We start from the raw sequence: 23,213 nt of genomic DNA, 5'->3' as shown, positions 1-23,213 counted from the left end.
GGGAGTGAGTTTATTAAGAACAAAGAGCAGAAATAATGTGGGCACCGCGAGCGCAGCAGGCTGACCTCTTGACAAACCAGGGAAAATGGACAGTTTTTGTGGGTTAATAGCCAATTGTTATAGCAAAATTCCTGCTGGATGGTTGGTGTTAGGTGATTGGTTGGGGAGCTACAGGGTGCTTACTGGAGTGGGCATCTTTGCCTAATGGGGAGTCAGGAAGCTCCTTAGTGATCATCAGGGGCTTTTGGCAACAGTTACAAAGGGGCTCAGTCAGTTTCAGAGGTGACCTTGGTTCTGGGCTCTGCTTCTGTGGTCTTGGGGGGAGGCCTCAACAGGTAAGTCCTGCTCCTTGCTGTGCCTCAGTTTTCCTACGTGCCCAGCATGGGCAGGGTGAATGAAATGATCTCTGAGGATGTATCAGATGTGGGGGGGATTCAAGATGTTGGGGTACCCCTACCTGGAAGAGCACCCCATGAGATGGGAGGACAGTGAAGGCGTGGGAAGGAGCAGAGGAGGTGCTAGTGCCCCAGACCAGGCCCTAGGCCCCTGCCATACTATTGGGGTTCCAGAATATTCTAAAGCACTACTCAGAGTCCATCATGGCCAAGCCAAGGCTGCAGGGGGGTGCAGCCTTCCCTGGAAACACTGTGAAAATAGTGGGGCAGGAGCCCAATCTGATGTACCCTCCCAGGGGGATGAGAGCTGTGCTGGTGGGCATCTCATGGGGGCTCCCAAGCTGCTGGGTTGAATGCCCTCCACGCTGCCTCCAACCCCTGGAGTCCATGGGGCTGGAGGCCAGTCTGGGGGCCAGCTCTGCCTCTGAACTCTGGGAAACTTTGCAGAACAGGAAGGTGGTCAATCCCCGCCCCACCCCCATGACTGAACCCCTGCCGTATCCCAGCCTCTCCTCCTCAGGTTCCCCTGGAAATGGAGTAGGTGGTGACCATGAGCACATGGTGGCTGCTAGCCAGTTCTACCAGCAGAACTCCTGCCTGGGGAGAGCTGGGTAAAACTGGCTGACCCATGTGCCTGCAGCCTGGGGATGTGACCTTCCCGTGGAGTCCTGCCCTCCCAGCGTCCTGCTCTGTGGGAGGCGGGGCTCCTTACACCCTCCTTCTGCAGCCCAGAGGTCCCTGCCCCCAGGCCTACTCCCTGTCCATCTGAGGATTGCCAAGGAGCTGAGAAGTCTGGGTGGGGACAGCCCCAAGACTCATTGGACGGGAAGATCGGGGTTTGGGTCTGAGCACAGTTGGCTGGGGTTGCAGGGGAGACTCTGAGCAAGGCCTGTCCCTTTCTGAGCCCCATCTCCCCTTCAGCGAAGTGGAGCAAAACTGTCCAGTCCAGCCCTTTTCCAGAGACAGGTGGGGGTGGACACAGTGGGGAGCCCCTGTGGTCATCAGAGATGACTCAGTACACCATGCTGCAACTCACGAGTCCTCCGGTGGTCGGGAAGGAGCCACCCTCTGCAGAGCTGAGGGAAACAGGGTAAACAGCCAGAACCACAGCCTGGCCGAGGTGGGGACACGCACTGGGCACACTGCATGGGGGCTGCTGGTGCTTCTCTGGAGGACTGGTTACTGTTTCTGCAGAGTCTGAGACAGGTAAGGGGGAAGCCAAGCTGAGCTCCTTTGGTGGGCTCAGTGTTGTGGGGAGGAACAGGTGGGCTTTCGGGGGGTCAGAGCAAGGGGAGGCACGGATGACTTTTGGGGGTCACCTGCTTCTATAGGAACTCTAATGCATGACAGAGGGGGCAGGAAGCTGGTTCACTGGGTGAGGCAGAGGGGGGATCTGTGATTGTGGGGGGCCTCACCTCTCCACTTACATGCCCCTCCCCCATGTGGCTAATCAGTAAAGAGAACTTCTGCCATGCAGGAGACCTGGGTACAATCCCTGGGTCGGGAAGATCCCCTGGCGAAGGGCATGGCAACCCACTCAGTATTCTTGCCTGGCGAATCCCGTGGACAGAGGAGCCTGGCGGAATACAGTCCATGGGGTCGCAGAGAATCAGACTGAGTGACTAACACTCACTTTCACTTTCCCTCCTTTGGCCTGGTCAGCCTCCTGCCGCCCACACAGGCTGTACCCCTCCCAGCCTGACACTGGTCTCCCCACCTCTCCCCTGAGCATAGCCTGCACCTGACTCTGAGCTGTCACCAAGGGGCCTGCTCCCCCGGCAGCTGTGGGCCCAGGGGACACTGGGGACTGGGGAGCAAACCCTTCCTGCCTCAGGTGACCCCTGTGTGGCTTTCCAGGGGACTGCAGCCAGGATCTGAAGGGTCCTGAGGGTGAACATGGAGCCTCTGCGAGCTGGGGTCCACCACTCTGGTGCCCGGGGCCCAAGGCTGACAGTGGGAGCCTGGCGAGACCCCTGAGCCTCTGCCTGTCCCACCAGCCAGCCCTGTCCCCACTCCTGTCCCTTGGGTGCTCCCCAGTGACCCCCTCCCTCCCCAGTCCCTCCCTGGGCCATGTCCCTGTCCGGGCCATGTCCCTGTCCTGACCTCACTTGGCCTCTGTCCCCCAGTATCCAGATCTCCTGGACTGACCCATGTTGCTGGTGCCCAGTCCCCCTGACCTCAGGAGAGCCAGACCCACCCTCAGCAGAAGACCCCTCTGTGGGCCCCTCCCCAACCGCTCCACTCAGGAGTCTCAGGTGACCCCACTGCAGGTAAGGGCGCTCCCTGGCCTGGCTGCACTTGGCTGGAATGTGCTTTGGGGTGGGGCCCTGTGGCTGGCGCCCATCTCCACTCCCAGCTGGCAGCTGGTCCTGGGTGATAAGCCAGGATACTCCTGCAGCCGGGTGGAGACCACCTTCTTCTGGCCAGTGTGGCTCCCCTGCCAGTCCAGTCGTCACTCCTCAGGGAGGCCCCTGACGGCCAGGCAGAACCTGCTCTGGAACTAGAACCCCCGGCAGGGCTTCTCCCAGCCTCCAGCCCAGAGCAGTCTGTCCTTCCTGCCAGCCGGGCCTGCTGAGCCCCAGGCCCAGCGCAGGCCTGCAGGAAGGCTGATGGTCTGTCCAGCCTGGAGGGCCTTGGGATTCCTGGGGGTGGGGTTCCCACTCTGCCACAGGGAGGCTGTGGCCTGAGCAGGGCAATCATACTCAGCCATTCCTGGAGCTGGTCCTGGGTCCACTGTGGCATTTCTACAGAGCGTGGTCAGCGGCAGAGCTGCTGCCCCATTTTACAGAGACAGAGACTGAGGCCAGTGCCATCTCCCCTAGGCGCTGTACCTCTTCCTCCTGCATCTCTGTGCCCTGGCGATGACCCTGGGCAAAGAGGAGGAGATGGGGGCTGAGTGCTGCCCGAGAGCAGCCCTGGAAGGATCTCCTCTGAGGGGCTGTTTCTGGGGGTCAGCACTATGGGCTGAGGGCAGACACCCCACCCCTCCTGGTCCAGGAGCCCCTCCATTCACAGCGCCCACCAGCAGCGGCATGAAGCTCCTGACAGGGACACAGATAGGGACACCCCCTGTGGCCCCCATTCTTTCCCCCGAGATTCTCACAGCCACACTACACAGGGGACCTGGCCTGGGTACCTGCCAGTTTATTTTTGGCCAGAGCCTGAGGCTCAGAGCAGCCCCTGTGAGAGAACCATGCCCCAGGAGGGCCTGACATTCTCACAGAATGATCTGACATACCCCAACAGGCTCACTGTGGGGCCAGGAAGAGCTCAGGTGCCTTTAGGTCCCTGTGGGTGGGTCGTACCTGCCAGAAGTATCCAGGTGGCCGTGGTGGGTGGGCTCCCTTTGGCCCTGTCAGCCTTGAGTGCCCTGGACCCCTGAGAGGCAGGGTACGAGGTGAAGCAGCCCTGGGGGGAGTTGCCTGGTATGCTGTGTGCTCCCTGCACCCTGGGGAAGTCCACCATCCCCCTCAATGCCTGATCTAGGGTCTGCAGTGCTGTCTGTGACCCAGGTAGGAAGCTGACCCTAACCCTGAAATCCTGCTGCCAACTGATGCACGCCCTTATTCCAGGCAGATGTGCTTCAGCACAGAGGATATCACATGTGGCCACCACCAAGATCACTTCTGCGATAGCAGGAGTGGAGATGACTGTCCTGGGGCTTGCCCCACGCCATCTGCAGAGCAGGCCAGAGGTCTCAGGAGAGAGGTGAGCCAGAGGGGCTGGGCACCCTGATCCCCAGGTCTCTGGCCAGTGCAAGAGCAGCCTAGTCCCCTGAAACCCTCTGAAGACACAGACCCCAGACCCAAGCCTGAGATGGCAAGCCCAGCGCCCCCTCCTGACTGGGTCCTTGGGCCCCTCTGCCCGGCCCACTTGTTGCTCAGGCACTGAGTGGTAGGTAGGACAGGCTGTGAAAACTGCCCTCCTGGGATCTTCTCTCTTGCAGGACCCTGGAGGAGTGCCAGCCCCAGACCCAGTAGGTGGTCCTCGTGGTCTTAGCCCCACGTTCCTGAGAGGTAAGGGCCCTCCCCCAGCAGAAAGCCCACAGGCCTCACCCTGGCTGCTCCCCGTTGTGTGCCAGTATCCAGAAGACGTCACCTGCGCCCTGGGCTCACACACTCATCACCGCAGCAGAGAGAGCCAGAGCCAGCAGGTACCAGTTTCTTGGAGGTGGATGAAGGCCCTTCCATAGAGCGGATGCAGAGGGGTGCTGCTGCCCCTCCTGTGGTTCTGAGGTCAGGGCTGGGGGAGGGCTCCAGGGGTCCTATAAGGGAGGTTCTGGAAGTGAGGACCCCTCTCCTGCAGCAGGACCCCCACAGGCTGATCCCCTGGCCCCCGAGCTGACCTGGGTGCTCAGAGACTCTCGAGGGAGCCTGGGGTCACTGGGCAGGGGTGGGGAGACTGCCACAGTGAGGGAGTCTGAGGGTCCTCTCTCCCCACCCTGCACCCCCTTCCTCTTCCCAGGTCTGTCCCTCTGTCTGTGGCGTCGGCTCCAACAGTTTCCATCCCTGACACGGTTCTCTCCATACTCCTCCTCCTCTGGGTCTGTCTCTCTCCCACTCTGGGTCTTGAGGCCTCACTCTCCCCTCTTCCTTGCCCTCCCCTTACCCGTCTCTCCTTCCTCACTACATCCTGTTCTCCCTCCTCCAGCTCCCTCCTCTCTTCCCCAACCCCACCTGCCACCCTCCACCCCAGCATGGGGGCCGGAAAGTCAGATAGACCTGCACTCACACCCAGAGCTGCCCACTAACCATGTCCAGGCCACTGCCTCCACTTCTCTGAGCCCAGCTGTGGGGTGGGGACCCTTGTGGGCACATGAGCCTCAGGCCATCCAGCTGCTTTATTCAGGGAAGAAAATCAATGAATAAAGAGCTTGATGTGAAATAGGATATTTGCACAGTCTCAACATGTCTCCTGGAACAGGCTCATTGCTGGGAAGTGTCCTTGCTTCTCATGACTTCCCAGAAAGTTTGAGGAGAAATAGATTTATAGAATCTCAAATCATCTCCCCCCAAATATATCTTTTTAAAAATTAATTAAGTTTTGGTCATGCTAGGTCTTTGTTGCCGCACAGGCTTTCTTGGGTTGTGGTGAGTGGTGGGGCTAGTCTTTGTTGCAGAGCTCAGACTTCTCATTGCAGTAGTGGAATAAATGAACAAACCGATAACGGAGTGAAGCACACCTGGGGTCTTGGTGGGGACACAGCCCTGCTCACAGGACTGCTACATCTTTATCCCAGTGCCTCTCCCAGCTGCTTACTGCCTGCCCTGTGCCCCCACTGCCCCCTCAGGGTGGACAGGAGCTCGAAGTCCATGGCAGTGAGTGGGCATCAGGGAGGCAGAGAGCTCCCTGGGCAAGGCTTCCGAATCCTGTCCCCCCTGCCGTTGAGAGACCCCATGACACAGTGGCTCTGGCTCCTTGGGAGGTCCGTATTCCCAAGGGGCAAGGAATGCTGGGGGGCACTCTTGGGGTCTGCCTCCTCTGGGTCTGAGGGATGGAGCTTGGAGGGTCTTTGGGCTGTAACTCCTGGGGACCTGAGCCCAGATGGCCCACAGCTTTGCTCACCAGGTGGCTTTCTGGTTTTCAGGCCTGGCCAGTGTATCATGCCAAGTCCCAGACAATAAACGCTCCAGGAGGAACATGTCCTATGCCGTTGTGCTGTTGGTCCCAGGGCTTGCTTCCATCTCAGAAGGGCTGCTGCACCCTGGAGAGACGAGAGGTGGGGAGTGGAGCAACACACGTGGCACCTGGGTGCCCGATGACAGAGACCCCTGAGATACCATGGCCTCCGTGGTTGCACTCCTGGATTCCGAGCTGTGACATTTCCTGTTGTTTCTCCTTCCCTGGTGGACAAGGGGCTTCCTGCCGCTGTTAGTCTCTGCATGGCCTTTCCTTCCTGCCTTCAATACCCAGGAAATGAAATCCTTCTCTTTTTGACATAGTAACTCAATTTTGGGGCCTGGACTTCCAGGCACCCCAGCACCCTCATCCTTCCAGGCCCAGCGGCAGGTTGGAGGCAGCAGCAGCCATCTTGGGCCTTCGTGTTCCCCCTATTGGGGGCCCTGTGGAATACAGTGAGGTAGCAAGAGGGGGCGCCCCTCCTTCCAAACCCCAGGTGGGCTGCTGGCTGTGGCTTCCTTCTCCAGCCGAGTCTGGGGCCTGGAGCCGCCAGAAACCGCAGACTCTCCGCGGGGGTCAGGGGACACCCAGGTGAGACTCCGCTGTCCGGCTTGCCTTGGCTCCACCTCTCAGCCTCCGTGCTAAGGACCCTCGCTGCTAAAACTGAGCGATACTGGAAGGCGTCGCAAGGCTGTCGCGAGGAATGACAAATTCACAAGGCACCTAGCAAACTGCTGTTGTTTCTTTCAGGTCTATTTTACCCAAAGTTTGGGGGTTAAAGCAGATGTTTAGCTGGCATGATAACGGACAGTACTTTATGATGAAAGCCAACACGGACGTGTAACTCAGAAATCGCTGCACTGTCATGGACTTTCAAGATACGTTTTATCTTGGTCTTTTTAGACCATGGAAAAGCTAGGCCCTCGGGCTACCCTCGGGCTCCTCCACCAGATGGGACCCCACCGGAATCCCAGGACCCTGGCCGCTCCGCCCCTTATCTTCCCGCACACCAGGATCGAGCCCGCTGCCCCGGGCAGGTCGCAGCACTCTGCTCCGGCGCGTCGCGTGCCTGCGGCCGGGTTGCCAAGCTCCGCCCGCTACCAGCAGCACCTTTGGCTGGCGGGCTCACGCATATACAAAATCTAAGCACTAGCAAGTACTAAGCAGGCCCGACCCTGCTTAGCATCCGAAATCAGAAGACTTCGGGCGCGTTCAAGGTGGTATTGCGGTAGACACAAAATACAGGGGCTATTTTGCATACGAGCCGCTGCAATGGGCGGGGCCAGGGCGGAGCGGGGTTGTCGGGGGCGGGGGGTGGGCAGGGCGGAGCCGGGCCAGGGCTCTCCCAAAGTGGGGCGGGGCGACGCCTGGGGGCGTGCCCAGGGCAGAGCGGGGCCAGCGCACGCGCATAGTGGGGCGGGGCGACGTCTGGGGCGTGCCCGCGGCGGAGGCGAGTTGTGCGTTGGAGTGTAGGCGGAGAGGGCTGGTGGGGACCCGGGCTCGCGGCTGAAATCTGGGGCGGCCGGCGCCATGAGCACCGTGGACCTTGCCCGCGTTGGCGCGTGTGTCCTGAAGCACGCGGTCACCGGGGAGGTGAGGCCTGGCGGGCTTAGGGCGGTGTGTGCGCCCCGGCACTTGGCAGCGGCATCCGAGTCCCGCGTCTGGGCGGGGGGCGGTGGGGGTGGGGAGCTAGCTGGCTGGAAGTGAGCGGCCCTGGCGCGGGGCTCGGGGTGTGGACGTGCTCGCAGGCTGTGATCTGGCGGCGCTCCTTACCCGCCCACACGCAGGCCGTAGAGCTGCGGAACCTGTGGCAGGAGCAGGCGTGCGTGGTGGCCGGTTTGCGGCGTTTCGGCTGCATGGTGTGTCGCTGGATCGCCCGGGACCTCAGCAACCTCAAGGGGCTCCTGGATCAGCACGGCGTGCGCCTGGTGGGCGTGGGTCCAGAGGCCCTGGGCCTGCAGGAGTTCCTGGATGGTGGCTACTTCGCGGGAGGTGCCTGCGCTCCCCACCCTCCTCCCCCAGCACCGGCCCCTCAACTGCCCAACCGCCATGAGACCCCTCTCCTCCTCAGACTCAGGGCATTCGCCTGCCTCCTCCTCGTCCAGCCCTGATCCTTCTCTACAGGAGCGGCTTTGACATGCTCCTGTATCCTCTCCCCTGCCCTCCTCTCGTACTTCCTCCCTTCCCCTGCCCCCTCCAGCTGTGGCCCCTACCTGCCTGCCCAGCCATGATGTTCCTCCCACTATGGAGGGCTCAGTGGTGACTCTAGCCTGGAATCACGACCAAAAGTCTTTACTGTGTCCTCTGCCAGCCTCCCACCTCCCCAGGAGCCTGATCCTGAACTTCCTCGGATGTTTCCCAAGCCCAATAGTAGTGGCTGGGCCTAGAGCCCAGGCTGCACTGGCTCCCACCCGACCCCTCTGGCCCACCTCTCTTTCCAACCTGTAATATGCCCTCACAGAGTCCTGCTCCTCCCGTTTCCCCCTGTCCCCTCTGGGCCTCTGCCCTTCCTCTTAACAGTGGGGACACAGCCCTGTTCTGCCTCTCCTGATCATGGGTGTATGAGCTGGGATCCAAGGGTGGACAGAGGGGCGGATGCAGGAGAGTGAGCCCCCTGGGTGGGGGCTTGTGGGGGAGGGAAGACAGTCCAGGGGCACAGAACTGTGGTCTCTGCTTTCCAGAGCTCTACCTGGACGAGAGCAAGCAGTTTTACAAGGAGCTGGGCTTCAAGCGGTGAGCTGAGAGCTCCGGGCTTCACTGCTCCCCTCTTCTTCTGCCTGCCACCCTCTCCTTGGCCAAGCAGACTCTGAGCATCCACTGCTCCAGTCAGCCCTACCAGTCTCTCTTGGGTGCCTGTGTCTGTTATGGGCTATAGGTTAGGCTTCTCACCCAGGACTTCTCCCTAGCTGGCTCCAGCGGGGGCCTGGGCCTAGGGCACCAGTCAGGGGCCCCTCAACCACCTTGGGTGCCTTGCTACAGGCTGGCTGCCTTGTCTGATTGGCGGTGCCAGCTGAGCCAGATCCCCGGACTCACCCCGTCCACACTCCCCACACCCTCTGTGGGGCCCCAGGCCTGCCAGCCCGTGGCTCTGGCAGCTGCTGCTCCTGGGGCTGGGCCAGTTGCTGGCCTGGCTGTCCCATGTCCCCTGAGCCCCTGGAAAGTTGGGGTGGGGCTTGCTTGTGGGAACTGGTGGGTGCGTCTTGTGGAGTCAGGGTCGTGGGCAGGCTCTGGGGCCCAGTCTTTGGTGCAGAGTCGGAGCCTGCATGAGCCAGCTGTGTCTTGGCAGGTACAACAGCTTGAGCATCCTGCCGGCTGCCTTGGGGAAGCCTGTTCGTGAAGTGGCTGCCAAGGTTTGTGAGGGCCAGGGTTGTATGGGGCTGGGGTGCAGGGCTTCTGTCTAGGGCTTACCTGGGCTGCTCCCCTCCTCCAGGCCAAGGCTGTCGGCATCCAGGGGAATTTGTCCGGGGATCTGCTGCAGAGCGGAGGGCTGCTGGTGGTTGCCAAAGGTGGGCTAGGGCACGGGCATCAGGGCTTAATGTGTGGTCATGGGGTGGGGATTGCAGGGCCACATGCTTAGGTGGGAAGGTCTTGCTGAACTTGACTCTGCCCTGACCCTTCCTCTCTCCCTCCCTCTGGCTTGTTAATCACAGTTTCCCTCTTTGCAGTGTGGCCCAGCTCTCAGTGTCCTCTTAGCTGGACAGGGTGTGGCCAGAGCAGCTCACCCATCCCCATAACCAGATGGGGTGGTGGCTGCACAGGGGCACCCTGACCACTCCACCCCCACCTCCACCTGCTGCAGGTGGTGATAAAGTGCTGCTGCACTTTGTCCAGAAGTCCCCGGGTGACTACGCCCCACTGGAGAGCATCCTGCAGGCCTTGGGCATCTCTGCGGAGGTCGGCCCCAGTGAGCCGCCCCAGGTGAGCCCAGGCCTGGGGTGGGCACTGCACTAAGAATGCCTCCCCCCCAAACTCCCCAGGGTTGCGTGCTTGATGTGGCCAGACTTTGAGCTGGGCCCGGATGGCTTTAGGTGATTCTGTGCCCACGGCAGCCCCAGGATGTCACTGTTGCCTGCCCCACTTTGTGGTGATGGGCCAGGGGCAGGGTGACTGTACGGGCAGGCACAGCAGGGCCTCTCTGGAGGACAGGGGGTCACTCAGGGGCTGCAGAGAAGAGGAGTGGCCTGTCCTCTCAGCCTAGGAGGGCCAGGGTTGTCCCAGGTGACTGTAGCCCATATTAGCATGGTTCTGGTGGCCGACCTTCTGTGCTCTACGTGGAGGGGACTGTCCAGCATGCTTCTCCTCCTACTTGGGCCTTAGACACCCCTGGAGGGTCTATGGCCCTGGAGGGTGGGATGAGCGGCTCTTGGCCCCAGGGGCATGGCTGGCCTGATGGGGCCCCTGCTGCCTCCACAGTGCGATGAAGAGGCATGCTCGAGGTGAAGGTCCCAGGAGGTGTCACCTGCCCCGGGCACACTGGGAGCTGGATGTGAGCAGACTCCAGAACCTCTGGACGTCCTGGTCTGTGAGCAGCGATGAGCAATAAACTGCGGTCTCTGGGCAGCGTTTCTTCATTGCCTCTAAATCTTGCGCTCAGCAGCCAGGGCCTTGATCACTGATGGTTTCATCCGGGGCGGCGGGTGGTCGTGCGTCCCGAGGCTTCACTTTCCCCACTAGGAGAGTCACTTTCCCTGGTGGGTTGGTGGTGGTGGACATGCCCCTGGCAGTTTCTCTGGAGACCCTGGGCCTTTGGCGCCTGCAGGTCAGGGGTCTGCAGACAGGCCCAGGGTGTGGGAGACGAGGGTGGGGTGGGCTTCATCTGATAGGAAACACCCCAGGTGGGAGCCCAACCTGGAAGGCTCGGGGTCAGAGTTCACGTCTGGTGGGAGCTAGTTGGGTTCTAGGGAGCTCTGCTGGACAGCCGAGGCCTTGTATGGAAGCCCTCCTGGGGGAGGGGCTTGCCTAGACAAGGTCTAGCTCCCTGAGGCTCTGTCACATGGGGGTGACCAGCGCCTCAAAATTGACAGGTACAGAGCAGAACTCCTGTCCTGCCCGCCTTCAGGGCCTCTCATCTGAGTCCAGATGAGTTTCTCAGCAGCCCCGCCGTGTCCCCTGGTCTGGGTCTGAACAACCACAGGGGCCTTCTAGCTGTTCTCCCTGGCACCCAACCCCCTCACTCAGCCTCTCTGTGGTCATTTAAAACTCAGGGCACGTGACAAGCTTTAACCCCTCACCGGCTTCCAGTTACACAAAACCCCACATCCAGATAGTGGGGTGCAACTTGCATCCCCTCTGCCCCATCCCCCACCTTAGTTCCTCCCTGAGTCAGGAGCCCCCCGCCTTGTTTGAACCGTTGGCATGGGTGGGCATTTTGGGGCATCGTGGTCACTGCTGTGCGTCCAGCACAAGGACCCTGGGGTCTGTCAGGAGCGCCCTGCCATGTTCCCACTCGGCCTCCAGCTCTCAGTGGCAGGTGCAGCGGGAGAGGGGGCACTTTCTCGGGTACTGTCACCCAGACCACTGGCCCTGGGCCCTGCTACACAGACAAGGCAGCCGCTTCTTTAAAGCGTTTACTTAGCTGAAGTCTGAAGCTCGTGGACATCTGAGGAGGACGCGCTTTGGAGAGCGGGCAGAAGACGGATAACCGCGTCTACAGGGCTGCGGTGGGCGGCGTAGACCCTCGCGGGCGGGCGCAGAGGCGGCGCTGGGCAGGGCGGCGCTCACCTCCGGTTGTCTGAAGCGCCAGCTGCGGTCCAGGCCCGGTGCGGAGGCCGGGCGCGGCGCGGGTGGGTCGGCTGCTGGCTGCGGGGTCACCGCCGGCAGCACTGTCTCCGCGCGGATGGGACGCCTCGGGGCGGCGGGTGGGCGTGGGCCGCGCAGCGCGGCTCGGCCTTGGCTACCAGACGCGGCATCGCACCGTTGGGTGCATGGGGGAGCCATTCGCGCAGTGGAACGCGTCTGCGAAGGCGCCCAGGTTCTGCAGCGAGCCCAGCACCCTGTGGGTGGACGGAGGGGCCTGAGACAGCGCCGGCCTGGGCGCGGGGCGCGGGGACGCCAGGGTCACTTGCCTGTACTTCAGGGGACTGTGGACGTCAGTCTTGATGGACTGGATGGCGAACTCTGGCCGGTAGGATCCGCACCACACCTGTGGGCGCATGAGGGGCGTGGCTGCAGAACTGGGGAAGGGGCGGAGGTGGGATGCAGGGGTAAGGAGGACCAGAGGGGATGACCCCCCGCCATGTCCCAACAAGGGCCCGGAGAGGTGGGGCTCCCCTAGGGCTGTGGCAGTGCTGGAGTGTAGTCTCCTTCCTCTAGGCACAGAGGAGTTACGTCAGGACCCCCTGCTCCTTGGGTGGGGAGAGAGAAGGCAGCCGGTTGCCCCTTCCCTCAACAGCTACATCTGAATCTTCCCCAGCCCCAGCTCCCCTGACATCCTTTCCCTCCAGGAAGCCCTCTTGGCCCATTAGTTCCGGTTCTGCCCAGCTTGCCAGCCCACAGTGTCCCTGGAGGCACCCTGTAGTGAGGGCTCACCGAGGATAGGAAGTGGGAGCCAGTTCCCAGTGGTGGGTGTGGGGGCAACTGGGGAGGGTGTGGGTGGGGAACTGACTCCCACCTGCGCATAGTTGATGAAGAACAGTTGCTGGTAGGTCAGTTCCAGGCCTGGCAGCTGCTGGTCCTTGCCGCCTTCTGCCACCCACTTCAGGTAAGCCTGCAGGCACCAAACGGGTGCTGGGCCAGGGCCTGCCCTCCCCGGGGGCAGCACCAGCCTGGTCAGGACTCCTGCTCCTTGGCTTGGGGCAGAATGGAGGTCTGGCTCTCAGGCCTCCCCTTGTGAGGGTCCTGCCTCTGCAGCGTGGAGCTTCTGAGCACCCCAGGGACCATCTGAGCACAAAGCCTGGCTGGGCTCTGTGGGGGCTCACTGCCCAGGCAACCTGCCCCACAAATGAGCTCCTGACACCTAGTGCCCAAGGCTGTCAGTGCAGGGGTGTCACTGAGGCTGGAAGCTGTGCAGTGACTGTCACTGTCTTATTTGGCAATGGACAGTGGTCTCCGCAGAGTGCAGAGGCCTCAGCTAAGAGTGGAGTGAAGTGAGGGCCAAGTGGCTATAGCACTTGCCCACCTGTGGCCAGCAGGCTCCCCCAGGGCTCTGCTGCCTCCCGTCAGATGAAGAAGGGTCCCAGGATACACCTGGGCTTGGGCAGGGGACAGTCCCTGCCACACTGAGGGGCCTGTACCTGCCTGGGCCTGACCACTCCCTTCCACTTCCTCTGGGGGGCCCTACTTGGACCCACCTTGTATGCCTGCCGCACCCCTCCATTGTCGGCAATGTTTTCCCCGAGTGTGCTGAAGCCATTCACCTACAGGCGGGAGACAGGATTGGGGGGAGCGCCTGGGCTGCCCTCCTCCGCCCTCCCCTAGGCCAGGGCTGCGGCATGGTCCAGCGGTGGCTGCTCACATTCTGGTCATCAGCCAGGTCCCAGGAGTAATTGCCATATTGGTAGACCATGCACTCTGACTGCTCCCTGAAGTGCTGGGCAGAGAAGTTGCTCCACCAGTCCAGCATGTTCCCATTCTTGTCGAAGTTCCGGCCTGAACGGAGGTTAGGGGAGGGGTAGGCTACCCATGATCCCCAGCCTGCCCAGCGCCAGCCTCGCCCCCACGCCCTCCTGAAATCCCCATGTCTGGAGCCACATGAGCAGAGAATGGGCCCCAGGTGGGGGCTGTTCAGGCCCTGGGGGACAGAAGGCTTCAGTGGTGTCCACGCCACCCCCAAGGTCAGGGCCTGGGGTCTCTCTCAGGAGACTAGTGACTAGTGACCCTTGCTGTGATGTCCAAACTTTCCAAACCCCAGGGAGGGAGTGCATGCACTCTGGGGGTTCGGGGCTGCCCTCAGAAGATCTGGGTGGGCCAGTCCTAGGGGAAGGCCAACCTCCCTGGGTAGCAGCTTGAGGACCCTGGAAGCAGGTTGGGGGGGTCCCCCAGGCAGTGGTGGGAGGAGTGAGTGTGTGATTGGAGGTGCGGCTCAGCGCCCCGGGCAGCCCCCCACCATTGTCGTCAAAGCCGTGGGTGATCTCGTGCCCGATGACCATCCCGATGCCCCCGAAGTTCAAGGCTTGAGGCTGCTCCTTGCTGAAAAAAGGGGGCTGGAGGATCCCAGCGGGGAACACTGTGGGGGGGTGGGGGGTGGGGGGAGATAGAGTAAGCTTTAGGTGAGCACACCTGTGTGCTGGGCTTTGGGCGGGCACATCAAGGGGTCCTGCCATTTAACCCCACGGCCGGGGAGGTAGAGGTTATCACCCTCTCATTTTACAGAGGAGAAAAACCAAGGCTCAGAAGGCGGGAGGGCAGGACTAGAGGAGCAGGGTGGAGAGGGAACTTACCAATCTGGTTTCGGTTTGGAGAGTAGAAGGCGTTCACCACGGCAGCCCCAATGATCCAGCTGTGGAAGACAGGTGCATCGTTCAGAGCCCAGTTCTCCTGGGCCTTAACTCCAGGCCCCTCTACTTGGCTGACCAAAGCCCACTCTGACGCATGCACAGCGGTCACGTCACGGGTCCAGCAATGCCAATGGCCAGGGCTGGGTCTGGGCCAGTCTGAACACCTGGTTTCTTCCTGGAGCCCCACAAGCAGAGGGCAGGCACAAGGGGCTCGGAGTCAGACCACTGCCCTCCCCAGCTGGCCTGGCATCTGGCCCATCCCCCACCCCACACCATCCCCACTCACAGGTTCTGGTCCACCTTCTCCCTAAGCTTCTTGAGGCTCCGCTGGGCGCCAGCCTTCAGATTCTGCAGTCCGTTCTCAAAGTACAGGTGCTCTGAGAAGTTCAGCTATAGGAGAGAGGTGGTCATTTCTGGACATTTGTGCGGGGTCCTCGAGAGGCTGGCGGGGAAGGGAGGTCAAGGACGGCTGCAGACTGGCCTCAGGACTCGCCAGGCAGTCCTGCACGTGGCTCACAGGCTCTGGGTGCAGGTGGACTAAGGGCCAACCTTGGCTCTCTGTGTGTTTACTGGGCAAGATCCGAGACCCTCCTGGCCTCAGTTTCCTCACTGGTAACGGAAGGTGACACTGGAGCCCTGGCACATGGCCAGATGACTAAGTTAGGAGGGGTCCACCCCTGGTAGTTGAGGAACGAAGGTCCCCTGGGCTGGTTCAGGGGCAGGTTGGACTGGGGCGAGGGGACAGGTGGGGCTCTCGAGGGCCCCCGGCCTGGGGGTGGACTGGGGGGCCCCATTGGAACACGCACGTTGGAATACTCCTCGTCCAGATGTTTGTTCCCCTCCTCCAGGATGTAGTCAGGGTACCCAATCTGCTCCCGGATGTTCATGGCCTGGGTAGGAGAGGGGGCCAATCCATGCCCACCCTGCCATGGGCATCCTGGTTCTGTCCCTACCATATGGGTTAGGGGCTAAGGGACTTGGCTTTCCTTGCAGGCTGGGGGGAGGCTAATGGGGACAGAACGTGAAAGGGCTTGACTGGAGACTGACCTTCACCACTGACCTTCGTCCAGCTGCCAGCTGGGATCTGGGGTGGGGGTAGGGCCGAGCTGCCACGCTGCCCTCTGTCACACGGGCCCAGAGGGACCCCTGCTCCTTGCAGCCGTGGCCGTCCCACCACCCTCCCCCCCTTGCTGGGGGTGCCTCATCTCTGTCCAAAGCCCCTTCCTGAGTGAGCCCCACCCCCTGCTCATTGTCCTCTCTCTGAAGTGGGTGTGGTGATGGTCACCCCATGGCCCTCACACTGGGGCCGCCCTCCCTGGCCTCCTTCCCACCTTCTCCTGGGCCTTCTTCTTGGATGACTCATCCATCCAGCTCAGCTCATCCAGAGTGTCCACGAACACTGCCCGCACCTTGTCAATGAGCTCTTTGACCTGCAGGAGTGCACGGCCCTGGTGCCTGGGGGGGCCAGCACTGGGTCTCTGCAGGGGGCTGGTACCTCTGAATGTGGAGGGGATTTGGGATAGGATCCAACCCCCTGGGCGCTTTGTCCAGGGTGGACCTTCCGACCTCCTGGGCAGGGGCTTGCCGGGCCCTGGACTCATGCCTCGTACAACTTCTCCCCCCTCCCAGGCAGGCCATCAGGGGTCCTACAGGGGGCACAACTTCCCCGAATCCCCATGTGTGACAGGGCACTGGGGCACACATGTGCTCCCCAGTATGCACAGGCCCTGCTGGACAAGCAGGACCCCCTGACCAGGGGCCAGGAGGTCCCTGCAGGGAGGCTGCCCTGGGCCCAGGATGGGTCATGGAGCACCCACCACGTCCTTGCTGTCACCGGAGAAGGCCTCCTTGACATAGAGCGAGCCCACGGCGCTCTCCATGTTGCTGTTGACATAGCTGACGCACTCCCGCCAGCGAACCTCCTCCACCGTCGTGCCATAGAGTGCCTGGCATGGTTCATGTCGTCATCACGTTTACCAAAACCTACTTCCCTGGCCTCGGCCCCAGGGTGCCCAGGGACCAGTGGGGTACATGGGGGAACTCAGACACTCCCTTTGAACCCTGACCCCCAGGGGTGGGAAGACAGTGTGTGGTTTGGAGGGTGGGGCTCCCGGCACAGGCCGGCCTATGGAGGCCGGGGGCCCTCCTTGTCCCCTGTTCCTGGCCTGACTATTTGCTCTCCAGGAGTCCAGCCCCACCCAAAGCACAGGGTGGCATTGACCTTGGAGGCCTTGTCTAGCTCAACCGTGAGCTGCCAGCTGCCTGGGGCTCCGTTTTCCCATCTCCAAAGTGATGATGGGAATGCTTGTGGTCCTCGGGGACACAGGGCACAGCCCACCAAGCTCCTCTGTCCATGGGATTCTCTTGGCAAGAATACTGGAGTGGGTTGCCATTTCCTTCTCCAGGGGAATCTTCCTGACCCAGGGACTGAACCTGGGTATCCCGCATTGCGGGCAAATTCTTTACCGTCTAAGCCACCAGGGAACTGCCTGATTATACTTTTCCAATCTCCAAAGTGGCAGTGAGAATGTTTGCTGTCTTTGGGGACACAGAGCACAAGATGGAAACGTTTCCCCTGTCAGATTTCCGGCCCTGAGTCCTGGCCAGCCTGGAACTCTGGCCCTGCATCTGGGCCCACACTTCAGGGTTGTGGGGTCTCCTGACCCCAAAGCACTCTGACTCAGCCTCTCTCCACTGAGCTTCAGGCTCCACTCTCTTCCCCAGCTTGGCTGCTAGTGTCTCCAGCCTGGCTGCCCCAACCTGGCTACCACTCTTAACACCCCTGGGGCTCTCAGTGCCTGTGGGACCTGAGAGCTGCTCTGGCCCACAATTGCCGGTCCCCCACCTCATCTCCCTCCTTCCCCCATGTGATCCTGGGGTTGCTGCCCCAAGACCTCTGCACTGGCTGTTTCTGCTCCTGGGGAATCTGGCCGCAGTCTTTTCATGCCTGGGTCATCTTGCCTGAAGGTCTCTACTGTCTAATGGAGAGGCCCTCCCTGCCCTCATCCACTCCCTTTGCATCTTACTGGTTGGTTTTAAAGAGCAGATCAAGGTTTGTTCAGCTGGCCCAAGAGGACCAGTGTCTCATTAGCCTCAATTATGGCTCTGACCCCAGGGTGGACTTTGGTGCTTGGCCCATGGCAGGTGGTCAGTGTCGTAAAGGGACAAGTGGCAGGCCAGGTTTGGCATGTGGGGAGAGCCACGGAGGTGGGGTGTCACTCACCTTGCGGTAGCTTGCACGCGCTTCCTTAAACCGCTGGCTCAGGCTGCTGATGCGGTCCAGCACCAGGCGCCAAATCAGGTAGTTCTGCATGGTCCTAGGATAGGAGGCACAGGGAAGTGGATGGAACAGGTGGGTGGTGCTTGCCCAGGGAGAGGATGAGGTTTCCGGCCCTTGGACAGCAGGCTCCACACCAAGCAGGGAGTTCAGGGTGGTGGAGGACACATCCAAGATGACACCCACATACATCCTGCCTGCCCCTGGATGCCTCAAGGAGGGGTTTGCATCTCTAATATAAAGTTCCACTGGCCACGAGCATTTACCCCCATCATGTCCCTCACGCCTCAGAGTGATGCTTTATTGGATCCTTTCCTGAGAGAAGGAGCTGTTAGGGAGGAGTAGAGAGCGGGGGAAAGATGCCGAGGCCTCTTGGGGCCTTCCTTGGCCCTACCTGGGTGAGTAGACATCGATGATGCCTTCAAGATTCTGGAGGTAGGGGATGCCATAGACCACCACTTCTTCATTAGGCAGCAGATCAATTTTGACAGAGGATAGCACGGATTGTATGAAGAGAGTCCAGTTAAATCCCTGGGGACAGAGGGATGGGGAGAAAGAAGAGGAGGTGGAAAGGTAGACACAGTTCTTAGGCATCCAAGAAACCCACCCCTACCAGAGAGTATTCTGGTGGAGAAGGCAGGTTTCCTAGTGGCTCAGATGGTAAAGAATCTGCCTGCAATGAGGGAGACCTGGGTTTGATCCCTGGGTCAGGAAGATTCCCTGAAGAAGGGAATGGCAACCCACTCCAGTATTCTTGCCTGGAGAATTCCATGGACAGAGGAGCTACAGTCCTTGGGGTTGCAAAGAGTTGGACATGACTGGCTAACATGTTCACTTTTTCAGGGAGAAAGTGCAGGTAATCAGAATCAGAAAAGGGTGGATGACATTATCGCAAGCCTAAAAATGGTGAGAAGAGATTATGCCATATATTTGAAAAAACTCAAGTACAGTGGAAGAATTCCTGGAAAAGCGCACTTAGCAAAGACAAAAGAAGAAACAGAAAAAAAGTTTTATGTGTAATAATCTGGATGTGTGCATGGCTCAGTTGTGCCCGACTCTTTGGAGCCCATGGACTATAGCCTGCCAGGCTCCTCTGTCGATGAAATTTTCCAGGCAAGAATACTGGAGTGGGTTGCCATTTCCTATCCCAGGGGATATTCCCAACCCAGGGATTGAACCCATGTCTCTGGCGTCTCCTACATTGGCAGATGGATTCTTTACCATTGAGCCACCTGGGAAGCCCAAAGACATACAAAGGTAGTAAACTGGATATTTAATTAAAATATTTTCACATAGAATTTTCCAGACTTATCTGGCTTTTCCTGTGGATACTGACATTTAAGGAAGACATATTGTCAATGTCACTCAAACTTTTCAGAGAAGGGAGAAAGAAAAAACCTGTTTCAACTTGATTTATGAGATGAAGAATAATCTTAATATCAAATAAGGATATTACAAGAAAAGAAAACAATAGGCTAAGGACCTGCCAGGCAGTCCAGTGGTTGAAACTTTGCCTTCGGAAGCAGGGGGTGTGGATTCAAACCCTGGTTGGGGAGCTAAGATCCCACATGCTTCCCAGCCAAGGAACCAAAGCATATAACAGAAGCAATATTGTAGTGTGTTCAATAAAGACTTTAAAAAATGGTTCACATCAAAACATCAAAAAAAAAAAAAACTTAAAAATGCAATTAGAATTCATCCATACCAATATAAAATGATAATGCAACACAGCCAAATTAGATTTACTCCAGGAATACAAGTGTGGTGTAACATTTGAAAATCAAATCAGTGTTATTCTATATGATAACTGAATACAGAAGAAAGATCACATGGTAATTTAAGTAGAGGTGGAAAAGTTGTTTAAAAATGGACTATCTGTTCATGATAAAGACTTTGAGCAAATTAGGAATAGGAGATAAGTTCCATAATCTAATGAAATGATCTATACAACAGGCTAAAGAATGCTGAGTACCAAAGAATTAATGCTTTTGAACCATGGTGTTGGAGAAGACTCTTAAGAGTCCCTTGGATTGCAAGGAGCTCAAAGCAGTCAATCCTAAAGGAAATCAATTCTGAATATTCATTGGAAGGACTGATGCTGAAGCTGAAGCTCCAATACTTTGGCCATCTAATGCGAAGAACTAACTCATTAGAAAAGACCCTGATCCTGGGAAAGGTTAAAGGCAGGAGAAGAAGGGGACGACAGGTGATGAGATGGTTGGATGGCATCACTGACTCAATGGACATGAGTTTGAGCAAGCTCCGGAAGACGGTGAAGGACAGGAAGTCTGGCGTGCTACAGTCCATGGTGTTGCAAAGAGTTGGACATGACTGAGTGACCGAACGACGAATACAACAGGAACAGTGACAACAAATAAAACCCCACTCCACAGCAAGCAAAATTAAGTGAAAGCTTGCAACACCAAGCTTTCCTGCTGAGATCAGGAAGGAAACAAGGTATCTACTGTCATGACTTTAGCATTATGCTAGGAGTCGTAGACAGTTCAATAAGATAAGAAAAAAAATAAAATCGTAAGGATTGAAAAGGAAAAAACACATTTTTCATAAAGGATATGATTCTGTGTATATAAAATATGAAAGGATAAACTATTGGAACTACTACATACTTTGAGTAAAATTGCTATATACAAAGTATTTTTATTAATATATACCAGGAACACGCAAGACATATTATAGAATTATACCATTGGCAATGATATTTAGAAAACCTAGGAATAAATCTATTGAAAGATATGTAAGGCCTTGACATAGAAAACTATAAAACTTACTGAAACAAGAGAAAACATAATATATAAAAGTAAATGTATATGGAAGGTTCATGGATCAGAAGATTGAACTTTGTAAAGATGTTGACCTTCCTCCAAACTGACACTTAGATTTGAAGCAATCCCTATGGAAATCTCAGCAGCTTTGTGTGTGTGTGTGTGTGTGTAATTGGCTAGCTGACTCTGAATCTTGTAAGACATGTAAAAGTTCAAGAATAATCAATTTGATCTTGAAGAACAGAGTTGGTAGACATCAGAACTTATCATAAAGCTGTAGCAACAAAGGCAGTGGGTGCTGTGAATAAACAGAGACCAGTGGAACCGAAGGCAGTTCAGAGATAACACACGCAGGTGCGAACACACAGACACAGACACGCACGCAGAGGCGCACAAAGACACTCAGGCTTTAACAAGGGCGGCACACAGCGCAGGGGCTGATGAGGGGGGTCTTTTCAGTAAATGGTGCTAGATCATCCGGATGGCCACAGGGAGGAAATGAAACAATTCCTTCTCACTCTACATAAAATATCAGGACTTCCTTGGTGGTGCAGTGGATAAGAATCCTGCCAGTGCAGGGGACATGGGTTCGATCCCTGGTCTGGGGAGATGTCACACACTGTGGAGCAACTAAGCCCATGCACTGCAACTGCTAAACTCATGTGCTGCACCTACTGAAGCCGGCGAGCCTAGAGCCTGCGCTTCGCAGCAAGGAAGCCACTGCAGTGAGAAGCCTGCGCACTGCAGTGAAGAGCAGCCCCCACTCCCTGCAACTGGAGAAAGCCTGCTCGAAGCAGCAAAGGCCCAGGATAACCAAAAAGAAATAAATAAGTAAAATCACCTCAAGGTAGACTTTGACCTAGACGACCTGGACAGGCAAAGATTTCTTAAGCAGAATGCAAAGAACGCTAGACAGAGAGACAGTATCCATCCAACTTTGATAAATTGATAAACTGGACTGTTTTAAACCTCCTTAATAAAAAAGAACCAGTATGAGAGTAACATATCAGGCTGCCTGTTGGAGAGGACATTCGATACACAGAAACTGGCCCGGGGATCACATCCAGTGTCTATAAAGAACTAAAAACCGGCAAGAAGAAGGCAGAGGTAGGAAGAGACTTGAACAGACACTTAGGAAAAGAGGGTCATCGCTGGCCAGATGGTGTGGAGTAGTTCAGGGAACATCAAATCCAACTCAGAATTCCACAGCACATCCCTGGATGGGCTAGGACGGAAGGAATGGGCACACCCAAGCACCAGAGGGAGCATTTCACTCCTGTTGGGTAGTGTAAATGGGTATGATGGCTTTGGAATGACCTGTGTCCTACAACCTGGCCACTGTGCCCCTGGGTGGTTGCCTGACAGAGATGCTTGCGTGTGTGTGCTAAAGGACATGCAAGAGAATGAATGCAGCAACATCACTCAGAAAAGTCCTCAACTGGAACTGACCCAGAGGTGCAGCAAGAGTAGAAAAGATGCACAAACTGTTGTGTGTTCTCAGGGTCGATCGTACAGCAATCAGGATGAGTGGGAGGTCGCTGCTGCCCCGGTGAGGTGAGATGTTGGCTCGCCCAGGGAATGTGGAACAGGGCAGCCGGTACGAGTGTGTGGTGGGAGGAGGACAGCGCTGCTTCAGGGGAAGAGCAGGATGGGGGCTGAGTGGATGTGCTCACATGTGGCAGTTCTAAACTTTATAAACCCATTATCATCCAGACATTCTGAGCTCTGGGTTCCTGGACATGCCCCCTGCTCTTCTGGGGCCATCTCCTGGGCAACTTCTGGCCATCTTGAGTTCTGTTCCTCTCACTTCCCGTTGAGTGCATTTGTAAGTCCTGCCCCATCTCTCTCCCAAATCAACCCACAAGCCAGGTCTCTCGGCACTTCTGCTGCCGATGGTCCCAGGCTGCCACCTGTCTGGGTTATGCATGAGCCTCCTGACCTGTCTCTCTGCTTCTGGCCCTTGGTTCCCCTCCCTGTGCCCTCAACAGCCAGTCCTCTTCTCTGTGAGCCAAGTCCTGTCCCATCACAGCCAGAGCCTTCAGAACAGCCCCAGAGGCCTGACACGGTCCACCCTTCCCCCTTGGCCTCCACTTGCCCCCAGACATCCCGCAGCCCTGGCCTCAGGACCTCAGCACACACTGTACCTCTGTCCCCACCTTGGTGGCCCTCTGACATACTGTGCAGGCCACCTCTCTTTTTCCTGACCTGAGCTCCAGGCAGGGCTGCCTTCTTCGTTCATGGATGGAGCTAGTGCCAGAGCAGGGCTGGCCCTGAAAATGCCCGCTGGAGAGTGGGTTGTGGGTGAGGGGTGTCACAGCGGGCCATGGCTGAGAGCCGGGAAGGAAGAGTAGGATTGGGTGCCATGGGGCCTTCCAGAGCACCAGGTTCAGAGCCCTGGGTGGGGCCTCTCCTGAGTCCTGTCTTGTTCCCCAAGTCCTCCTCTCTTGCTCCCTGAGTCCCCTCATGTTCTGTGGCTCCAAACACTCAGGTTTTCTGGTCAGAGGAAGGAGCTTTCTGCCTCTGCCTTCCTCCTGCTGACTTGGTTCTGTCCCCAGCTGCATGCACCCTCCTCCCTCTGACTTGGGCCTCAGTTGCCACCTTTAGTTGGCAATGGCTAGAACGGCCTTCCTGTCCCTCCTCCCCCTGGGGGAGGCCCCTCTGACTGCTCAGGGTGGCCAGAGCAGGCTGTGGGTGAGTTGGGGGT

The 23,213-nt window shown here is 58.1% G+C and overlaps 2 protein-coding genes and 1 long non-coding RNA gene across 10 annotated transcripts in view; 1 reads left to right on the top strand and 2 right to left on the bottom strand.

The window, feature by feature from the left end:
- Positions 1 to 2,483: 2,483 nt before the first annotated feature.
- LOC133227910 (uncharacterized) lies at positions 2,484 to 7,324 on the bottom strand. 2 transcript variants are annotated; one of them, XR_009730001.1, is made up of 4 exons: positions 5,961 to 7,324; positions 4,451 to 4,659; positions 3,701 to 3,803; positions 2,484 to 3,262 (listed from the first exon to the last, which is right to left on the bottom strand). It is a non-coding gene; the product is annotated as an uncharacterized LOC133227910 (long non-coding RNA). The 2 variants fall into 2 exon arrangements; XR_009730002.1 differs by having other exon boundaries at positions 3,701 to 3,773.
- Positions 7,325 to 7,419: 95 nt separating this feature from the next.
- PRXL2B (peroxiredoxin like 2B) lies at positions 7,420 to 10,574 on the top strand. The gene is made up of 7 exons (XM_061382987.1): positions 7,420 to 7,607; positions 7,802 to 8,006; positions 8,696 to 8,747; positions 9,301 to 9,364; positions 9,445 to 9,520; positions 9,814 to 9,932; positions 10,428 to 10,574. Exons 1-7 carry the CDS (start codon positions 7,545 to 7,547, stop codon positions 10,452 to 10,454), a joined length of 606 nt encoding a protein of 201 aa, XP_061238971.1. The 5' UTR covers positions 7,420 to 7,544; the 3' UTR covers positions 10,455 to 10,574.
- A 994-nt stretch (positions 10,575 to 11,568) lies between these two features.
- The window catches only part of MMEL1 (membrane metalloendopeptidase like 1), a 38,821-nt gene continuing 27,176 nt past the window's right edge, over positions 11,569 to 23,213 (bottom strand). For 3 of the 7 annotated variants that reach the window (XM_061382980.1, XM_061382979.1, XM_061382981.1), the window contains exons 12-24: positions 18,121 to 18,257; positions 17,673 to 17,766; positions 16,267 to 16,395; positions 15,781 to 15,879; positions 15,256 to 15,339; positions 14,736 to 14,839; positions 14,393 to 14,451; positions 14,059 to 14,178; positions 13,468 to 13,601; positions 13,304 to 13,369; positions 12,625 to 12,720; positions 12,080 to 12,156; positions 11,569 to 12,007 (exon numbers count right to left, since the gene is read on the bottom strand). In XM_061382980.1, the coding sequence (XP_061238964.1) occupies positions 11,908 to 12,007; positions 12,080 to 12,156; positions 12,625 to 12,720; positions 13,304 to 13,369; positions 13,468 to 13,601; positions 14,059 to 14,178; positions 14,393 to 14,451; positions 14,736 to 14,839; positions 15,256 to 15,339; positions 15,781 to 15,879; positions 16,267 to 16,395; positions 17,673 to 17,766; positions 18,121 to 18,257 (1,299 nt within the window). In that variant the 3' untranslated portion in view covers positions 11,569 to 11,907. Of the gene's footprint in view, positions 12,008 to 12,079; positions 12,188 to 12,624; positions 12,753 to 13,303; positions 13,370 to 13,467; positions 13,602 to 14,058; positions 14,179 to 14,392; positions 14,452 to 14,735; positions 14,840 to 15,255; positions 15,340 to 15,780; positions 15,880 to 16,266; positions 16,396 to 17,672; positions 17,767 to 18,120; positions 18,258 to 23,213 lie in introns of those variants that run through there. The other 4 variants (XM_061382982.1, XM_061382984.1, XM_061382983.1 and 1 more) reach the window with 4 other exon arrangements.

The sequence above is a fragment of the Bos javanicus genome, chromosome 16 (genome assembly GCF_032452875.1).
Source record: "Bos javanicus breed banteng chromosome 16, ARS-OSU_banteng_1.0, whole genome shotgun sequence".
NCBI classification, from domain to species: domain Eukaryota; kingdom Metazoa; phylum Chordata; class Mammalia; order Artiodactyla; family Bovidae; genus Bos; species Bos javanicus.
The sequence above is the reverse complement of the archived record's forward strand: the minus strand, read 5'-3'. Positions and strand labels throughout refer to the sequence as shown.